The 9,767-nt window shown below is 42.9% G+C and overlaps 1 protein-coding gene across 1 annotated transcript; it reads left to right on the forward strand.

Moving 5' to 3' along the window:
• Positions 1-3,469: 3,469 nt before the first annotated feature.
• On the forward strand, positions 3,470-8,851 carry stc2a (stanniocalcin 2a). The gene is made up of 4 exons (XM_060910686.1): positions 3,470-3,761; positions 6,783-6,925; positions 7,315-7,526; positions 8,119-8,851. The coding sequence occupies exons 1-4, from the start codon at positions 3,611-3,613 to the stop codon at positions 8,450-8,452; spliced, it is 840 nt and encodes a 279-aa protein (XP_060766669.1). The 5' UTR covers positions 3,470-3,610; the 3' UTR covers positions 8,453-8,851.
• Positions 8,852-9,767: the final 916 nt, after the last annotated feature.

Here is a 9,767-nt window from a genome sequence, read left to right on the forward strand (position 1 = left end):
AAGTGATCTTCATTGAAAAGAGCAGTGCTTTTCTTTCAAAAATAAGGAAATTTCAAAGTGACCCCAAACTTTTGAACAGTAGTGTGTGTATATATATATAATTTCTCAAAAGTGTGAGTGACCTATTTTTTCCCCAAGTTAGGACTGTATCCCAAATCACTTCATCAGCCAACACCATATATTACTTAACTACATAGTGGACTGCAAATCAGCTTCTACACCCCACACATTCATTATACAGTTAACAGGAAGGAGATATTTGGGATTTGGCCCTTCTGATCTATAATGATCTGTTCTATGATTATCCCTTTTGGGTACCACAGAGAGGAAGAGTGTTTGGTAGACGTTTGTGATTTCTTTTGTACAGTTTCTTAATTACAGGTTAATGTGGGTGGATCAATTTCCTCTCATATAGGACAAACTGGACTTCCAAAATTAGATTCATTACTTTTATTCAAAGCCAGGATGCAGGGCTTGGAATAAAAAATAACCTTTGTCTTTCTAGCAAGAAAGAACTTGGAGCCCAAACAATGCACATCAACACACAGAATACAGGTTTAGCCTCCAATCCAATCCAGATCATTGTCTCATCTCATCTCATCTCATCTCATCTCATCATCTCTAGCCGCTTTATCCTGTTCTACAGGGTCGCAGGCAAGCTGGAGCCTATCCCAGCTGACTACGGGCGAAAGGCGGGGTACACCCTGGACAAGTCACCAGGTCATCACAGGGCTGACACATAGACACAGACAACCATTCACACTCACATTCACACTCATGGTCAATTTAGAGTCACCAGTTAACCTAACCTGCATGTCTTTGGACTGTGGGGGAAACCGGAGCACCCGGAGGAAACCCACGCGGACACGGGGAGAACATGCAAACTCTGCACAGAAAGGCCCTCACTGGCCACAGGGCTCGAACCCGGACCTTCTTGCTGTGAGGCGACAGCGCTAACCACTACACCACCGTGCCGCCCCCAGATCATTGTATGTATCTAAAATGATATATACCTTTTCTGCATATAGGCCAGTCTCGGAAAGAAAGGATGCCAAGAGTTTGGTCCAAACTGTACCTTTCCTTGTTACTGGGATGGTATTATGAGGAGTACATCTTTTATATCTTTTGCCTGAGAAGTATGAGGTTTACATTTAATTCGCTTTTAGAGTAAAGCTTTCAAAGATACATTAATGGTCCTTAAGGTCCAATTATGTAGCCAGACTTAAGTTATTTTTGAAGGTATACCCTACTATAGTCACCTTTACAGGGACAAGACAATAATAAGTACAGTGCAGCCTGATATGTGATCATTAAACCAGACATTATTCCATCCTATATGGCGGATTAGTATAGTGTGAATAGCCTATCATTTAAAACAGATTTATCAAGCATGTCATACCTTCTTAAAAACCGATTTGATTACAGTCAGCCACAGTACAGGATATTAATAGCTTAATCACATCCAGGCAGTTTGGAATAGAAGTGATATCAAAACCACATCATCATGGAGGCTTTTAGGTGGTGTGCCATATTTTGTTGGCAGAACTCATCAGACTGTTTGACGTGTGTATGTGTGTGTGCGTGTGTCTGTGTCTGTGTGTGCGTGCGTGCGCGCGCGCGTGAGTCAGTCTAGCATTACTGCACGTTCACATGGCTTTTGTGTGTGTGTGTGTGTGTGTGTGTGTGTGTGTGTGTGTGTGTGTGTGTGTGTGTGTGAATGGAGCAGCTGCCTTGGGGGTGGGGGTGGTTTTGAATGATGCAATCCCTGCCAGCCATTAGCAAAGTTGCCCTCTTTTTCTCCACTGTGTGAACTTGGCACACACTGGCTACAGTGACACAATAGAGGCAGAGGATGATTAAGTCTGTTGATTAGTGACTTTTTCATAGCGACGCAGTGTAAAATGTCACCTTCTGTTCATTTCCATGTGCCTGCACTCATTCTTCCTGGCAACGATGACACTTCACGTGTGTAATCCCACATATAATATACAAATTACACTTTCTGTCTGCGTATCCATTATTATATTCATTCATTAAGTGGCTTTGAGTAGTTTACACGGATTTGCTTAAAAAAAGGCTTGTCGTACTGTGAATGGTTTTATACATCAATGGTATTTAGCAGACGCTCTTATCCAGAGTGACGTACAACATACCCAGAGCAGCCTGGAGAGCAGTTGGGGGTTAGATGCCTTGCTCAAGGGCACTTCAGCAATTCCTGCTGATCTAGGGAATCGAACCGGTGACCTTTTGGTCCCAAAGCTGCTTCTAAAATCATGAGGCCATACACATGCTTATGATTGTGCAATAGGCCCATATAAAACAACAGCAACAACAACAACAGCAACAGCACATTTAATAGCCCTTGCTCTGAATTATCACTTGGTGTTATATGAGTCCAGATGCATCCAGTGAACACTTAAAATGATGTGTTGTAGCCTGTCACAGTAGATTTGATGCACATGGTATGATTTCAAGCCACAAAAGGGGCTGAAACATACACTCTCTCTCTCTCTCTCTCTCTCTCTCTCTCTCTCTCTCTATATATATATATATATATATATATATATATATATATATATATATATCCCTGTGATGACCTGGTGACTTGTCCAGGGTGTACCCCACCTTTTGCCTGTAGTCAGCTGGGATAGGTTCCAGCTTGCCTACGACCCTGTAGAACAGGATAAAGTGGCTAGAGATAATTTTATATATATATATATAGTGGTTAGCACTGTTGCCTCACAGCAACAAGGTCCTGGGTTCGAGCCCAGCGGCCGGCGAGGGCCTTTCTGTGTGGAGTTTGCGTGTTCTCCCCGTGTCCGCGTGGGTTTCCTCCGGGTGCTCCGGTTTCCCCCACAGTCCAAAGACATGCAGGTTAGGCTAATTGGTGGCTCTAAATTGACCGTGAGTGTGAATGGTTGTCTGTGTCTATGTGTCAGCCCTGTGATGACCTGGCGACTTGTCCAGGGTGTACCCCGCCTTTCGTCCGTAGTCAGCTGGGATAGGCTCCAGCTTGCCTGCGTCCCTGTAGAACAGGATAAAGCGGCTAGAGATAATGAGATGAGATGAGATATATATATAAAGCTCAGCCTATATTGTGAGAAAGACATCACTATCCTGCAATATGATAGAGAGAGAGAGAGAGATATGTGTGTGTGTGTGTACCTATATTGTATATAAATGAATAACTTTAGGTACATTCCTCAAGGGAAATAAACATGCACCCTCTTGCGCACACACCTTACAAGTCGACTTTAGTTTTGTTATGGCGCATTGGGGCAACTTTCGCCAAGGACCAGGGACACACCCCCTAGCCCCCCCAACACACACACACACAGAGTCACACACACCCTCCACCCCCAACCACCCCCTCCGCCCCCTCCCAAAACTTGGCCGTGGTTGTCGTGGTTTCTGATTGGTCGCTGCGCCGCGGCGACGTGACAACACCTGCTCGACCGATTCATCAACACTGACAGGCCGGGCCGCGGGAGATATAGGCAGCATCCATCCCGTTACAGAGCGCTCATTCCCGGCAGAGACACGCCAGCATACACAAACACTGTGTCTCTGATCAGCTCGGTTATCCAAGGTGTCTCGGGGGAAAAAAAAAATGTTGGCCAGATTTGCTGTGGGGCTGCTCGTTTTCTCGGTGATCGCGCTGACGGAGGGAACAGACACCACCGACGCCCATGAAACTCACCCGGAAAAAGCGACAAGTCCAAACCCCAACCAGAAAGGACGACTCTCCTTACACAATACAGGTAAGGCACGATGGCGCACAGACAGCTCAACAGGGGTTCGAAATAATCACTCTTAAATCTGTGACCTGAATTTCTGGATTTATTTTTTCTTTGCGCAAAAGTTCCTAGTAGCCGTAAATTACGCAGTGGCGTGCCATATCGGAACAAAATAGGTTAATTGATCGGAAAATGGCCACGCTGCGTTTTATGATCTCGAGGAAAGACTATCACGTTCAAAATACACGGAGATGCGGAAATCCAATAGCTTCGTAAACTATTAATAGCGCGGCGCAAGGTAGGCGAGTGAGAGGTAATGTATACGGTTGCTTTTTAACAGTGTTTAGTGGAGTGTGCTTTTCATTTTCCACGTACTAGTGTTTGTGTTCTGGGGGGGGGGAAAAACGCCCAAAACAACTGCATTCTAGGAATTTCTTCGATGTCAGGCAAAACACACACACACACACACACACACACACACACACACACACTCTCTCTCTCTCTCCCTCTCTCTCTCTCTCTGATCAATGAAACGTTGCGCGCTTGGAAACACAAATCCATTGGGCGCAACTTTCCTGGAGCAGCACGCGAGCTGCATGAGTGATGCAATGATCCATCACATTACACATTATTAAGTTTTTTTTTTTCTCGTGTCAGCCAGAATGATTTGCATAACTTTTAGAGAGCGCGACATGACACTAAATCCTGAAATCATTCCGTTGGACTTTAATTCGATCAGAAGTGTCGCTGCAGAGACTCATGGTGTTGGCTGGAAAATGCAGGAGCTGATTTACAGCAGCCGTGCACGGTAGGTATGCATCTATGTAGGTAGGTGCAGAGTCACTAGCTCGCCTCTTGTAACCCAATGCAAAGCTGCGGCAGGCTGGTGCGCTCCGAGCGCATTCCCCGCGCGCGCCAACACAAGCAGTTCGGAGCAACCGAGAGTCTCACGTTTCCTCGGCGCGCGCCGATCTTCAACACGGACACGGCGCTGCTGTCCACCCAAGGCGCGAGCCCCTAATGCGCTAATAATGACTTATCTTACAGCAAAAGACTGCATCGTGCACACTTCCGTTCTTAAAGAAGAAATGCCTCAGGCATAGACAACACCACCGAATTTTTATCATTATTTTGATGCGGCTCTATATAATGCACTGTATATAAGGCAGCTCTATTTCATGCACTGTATATAAGGCAGCTCTATTTCATGCACTGTATATAATGCAGCTCGATTTCATGCACTGTATATAATGTGGCTCTATATAATGCACTGTATATACTGTAATGCAGCTTGATTTCATGCACTGTATATAATGCGGCTCTATATAATGCACTGTATATAATGCAGCTCGATTTCATGCACTGTATATAATGTGGCTCTATATAATGCACTGTATATCCTGTAATGCAGCTCGATTTCATGCACTGTATATAATGCAGCTCTATATATAATGCATTGTATATAATGCAGCTCGATTTCATGCACTGGACTGTTTAAGCCCATTAATGCCACACATTAATGCATACACTTTTACAAACAGGGGTTATTTGGATGCGTTGATGCTGAACAGTTCTAGCTTTATAATATATATATATATATATATATATATATATATATATATATATATATATATATATATATATATATATATCTTTTTTTACAGTAGAATTCTTCATAAAATCTTTAAAGGGTCCCACATAGGGACAAAGTGAGGAACTTCTTTAAGATGTTGCATGGGATATTTAGTTTTCCCTAAAAGTGTATTTTTTCCCTCAACCACAGTCCTTAAGGTCTATACTGTAATTAAAATTACACAATCTACTACATTTTACAAAAGATACACCCATGAGGGTCATCCATGTGACAAAAATTTATATCTTAAAACCTCACTTAAATACTTTCCCCCCCCTGAATGTATATATTGTATAAGCAGGTAATTTTAACGATGTCTAAGCCTATTAAGACTACTTGTGCATATCTACTGTAAACACAGAGCTTTTCTTCTGCCTCAAGGTAGCTAAATTTCTAATTGATGATTGCTACACTCCTGAAGAGGTCCTCAAGGTTTCCATGATTGGTTAATGGTGGGAGGATTTTAAAGTGGTTCTATACAATCTTTTCTGACATGGGGAGAAAAAAAAAACACTATTGTAAGGTTTTATTTTACAGAACCTTTGTGCATTTTTTTCCCAGAAGGACCAATGGAAGAACATTCCAGGGTGCTACCTTTCATCTTCAATGTGCATAGACTTTAAACAAGTACTGTGCCAGTGACTCAGTATTGACAGTACAAATGTATCAGCCACTTGTCTGCTGGGTGAATTATTTTATCTTGCACACCAGAATATGGTTCTGTGAGCTCATCAATGTTTATACATCAGAGAACCTACACCAGTGACTACTGTTAGGTTTCTTTGCAGTATACAAGCCTTCCTGGGGCTTTTAATCGCAAGACTACATAGAAAGGTAGTTGCACTGCACCACCAGACTATATCAGTCACCGTCACACTTTCGCCTCGAAGCTACCTGTTCTTCCGCTAGCTTCCTACGTCACTGAGTTTCTTCTGCAGTTTCACAGCCTTTCTCTAATGTGAGATAAACATCATTTCATCCTGCCCCCCATACAGTTAACCTTGCTTTTCCACAGCTCAGGCACTCACTGCCAGATGCCTCCCAGTTTGACTTTAATAGCATACCTTAATTACCTCAGCTGCGCTCTCTCTTTCTCTGTGCTAAATCTGTCCTCTAAGTACAGTTCTTGTGTTTTCAGTTGAGAAACAAAGATGAAAATAGGCACTAAGTGATCTTCCAAGCATATGAGGTGAAAGTTTGTCTTTATATATACTCATGTGCCATTCAGCTTTATTTCTCTCCAAACTCAGCAAGCCCTTAAGTAGCAATCTTGTATAAAAAGAAAGGTCGGAGTACAGAGTTGTCTGAAAATGCATTCAGGGTATAAGCTCAAAGGAATCCTAAGATCAGGCTCAAATGTCTGCCTTTTACTAAAGTCACAAATGACATTTTCGCTCTCTCTGCTGCCTCAGCTGAGATCCAACACTGTCTCGTGAATGCTGGAGACGTGGGCTGTGGCGTGTTCGAGTGCTTCGAGAACAACTCGTGTGAAATCCGGGGACTGCAGGAAATATGCCTGACCTTCTTGCACAATGCCGGGAAGTTCGACTCCCAGGTAATGAAATGTCTCTTGGTCCCTGTGACTATGTCATACTCTGCTCTCTCACAGAGGTCATGTCCCCCCATGGCAAGTGGTCTTAGCCTCAGCTCCGGTTTCAAGAGTTGCAGGTGGATTCGAAGAAGACTTTTGGCCTGAAACATAGCCTCAAGGCAGCGCCTGCTCTGCATCACAGAGGGGCTTTAAATTTTGTGTTGAAACATAAATGAACTCTTAACTCGCATTGCGGGAATTGCACTGCTTCATGTGAATGCATGAGGCCCTCTGCTTGAGAATACTGCGTGTATTGCAATGCTGGCAAGTGTGACAAAATTGTATCTTGTGCTAGAGGTCTGCTGTGCACTTAAGCAACTGGAAAAAATCTAATCTTATACGTATGTTTGCAGGGCAAGTCTTTCATTAAAGATGCACTGAAATGCATGGCCCATGGTCTGAGGCACAAATTCAGCTGCATCAGTCGAAAGTGCCTGGCTATAAAAGAAATGGTGTTTCAGCTCCAGCGTGAATGCTACACAAAGCACAACCTGTGTGCGGCGGCTAAGGACAATGTTAATGTCATTGTGGAGATGATCCACTTCCAGGACTTGCTCCCAAAAGGGTGAGTGCTCACACAGTTCCAGGCCAGTCTTTCACCTAGTTCCCTGCATGTTCCTTCCTTTACATGGAGTGCTGCTTAGTAAACCTGCCAAGCACACCAACAAAGCCACTTTCGATTAAATGCCACATTTATGTGCACTTAAATTTGCATAAGAAAAAAGACTGTGGAGTGCCCAAACCTACATGTTTGCGTTATGTTTACAAAGATATTTCTTCTCAAGGGTGGTTTTATTTTCCTTAAATCAGCATCTAAATATAATTAGACAGAAGCAAAATGTAAATATTTTGGGGGCAAATCTGTTTTTCAACCCTACGTTTGTGAACAGGCTTGCATAATGGGAGGGCTTAAGTCAGAAGAGTGTTAAATGGGTCTTTATAGAGTCTCATGGAAGGTCCATGCTGTCATCAGTACAGTGACATAACATTCCAGTGCAGTGGCTTGCTTCTCTCATTTCTGTTTTGCTGGCATACTGAGCTAGAGTTCCAGCCTTTGGCCAGAAGTCCCAGAATTCCATCTGGTCCAAAATATGTACTATTTGGTGTTGTATTTTGCAACATGGTCCTAGAGGTACAATGTTTTGTTTCTTTCTTAGGCCCTATGTGGAACTGGTGAACATCTTACTTGCTTGCGGTGAAGAAGTGAAGGAGGCCATTAGTAGAAGTGTGCGGATACAATGTGAGCAAAACTGGGGTGCCCTCTGCCACAGCCTGAGCTTCTGTTCATCACCACCGCCCCTTGCCAATCAGGAGCGCCACGCAAGCCAACACGATCACTCTAAAGGTCCGCGTCAAGCAGACAAAGAAAAGCCTGGCAAAGGGGGATCGAGCACCCATCCAAGAAATCGTGGCCAGGGTGCACGGCGCACAAGCCTCGATGCCACAATGGCTGAGCAGGAGGACCCTGAGAACACCGACATCCGGAGGTGAAGAGCCCCCAAGCACAGACTGAGTAACAGGCCCAGTAAAGCTCTCCTCTTGTCCTTTTTCCCTCCAGCGGTCATTCCAGATCTCCCAGACTGTTTACTTTTGCAGGGTATATGTGATGTAGCTCATTTTTGATACTGCAGTTCATAGGTTCTTTTGTTCTTGTCACATGACTCTAACATAACATTTCGATTTTGTAAGCATACCCCCTGTAAGTTATTTATTTTATTCTTTATGCAATGTTTAAATATAAAATGTACATATAAATACATATCTATAATAATAATTACACCAATATAGCCATTGTATGCAGTACAGATATACTATATGTAATATAGTATACATAATAAATAAATGCTTGTTGTATTAGTTACGTTATTTCACCTACAATCAAACTGTAGATATGTAACATATTTTGTTTGTTTTTTAAAGTTTGCAATTTTGCGTGTATTGTAATTTGGAATACTTGTTGATTAAATATAAAGTGTACAGTAAAGTCCAGGTGTGGCATATAAATTAAGAAGAGCTTATTGTTGGTTTAAAAAACAACAACAACAACAATGCAACACAAAAAGCCTTAATCTTACACAAATACTTTTCTATGAGTATTTTAATTTGTGGTAAAAATTAGGATGCCTGACATCACATACTGACACACACCGCGCGCGTGCACACACACACACACACACACACACACACACACACACACACAGAGGTTGTTAACATAAAGAAAACGCAGTCACTCACCAGTCCCAGAATGATGAAGTGTCTATGATTATCTCATTTGTGTGTCACTTATGCACTATTTGGGATTTACCCCAAGCACATTAGTCTGACACAAAAACAGCAGCAGCTCAGAGAGTGTGTCATGGAAAGCCAGGCTGCTTGTGTTCTAGCCAACCCTTCAGACAACTCTACTGGTTCCAAGTAGAAAAAAATAGCAGCCCTCACTCTCTCCACTGAAAAGAGGCAGCGGTTGGAGCCATAATAAACTGGCCTAAGACCTAGAAACTAGGTTAAGTCTACACAAGAAGTGAAAGCTATTATGAATACTACCATTGAAAATAACACCATTGCTACAGCCATAGGAGAATTCCCTTCAGCCTTGACTGGAGAAGGGTTTCATAAGGAGTAGAGACAAAAATACAGCACCATTTAGCTGCATAATTTGGCCATTTTGTTGGCGCAATCTATCACCATTTGCCCAGAGTAATGCATACAGACAAAAGTTGTGAAGCTTTTATTGTTAGATTTCCAGATTAAATCTAGTCTTGGACTGAATTATATTATGGGAAAAGATCTTCCATTTACAAGCCCC

This window comes from Neoarius graeffei, chromosome 2 (genome assembly GCF_027579695.1).
Source record: "Neoarius graeffei isolate fNeoGra1 chromosome 2, fNeoGra1.pri, whole genome shotgun sequence".
NCBI classification, from domain to species: Eukaryota; Metazoa; Chordata; class Actinopteri; order Siluriformes; family Ariidae; genus Neoarius; species Neoarius graeffei.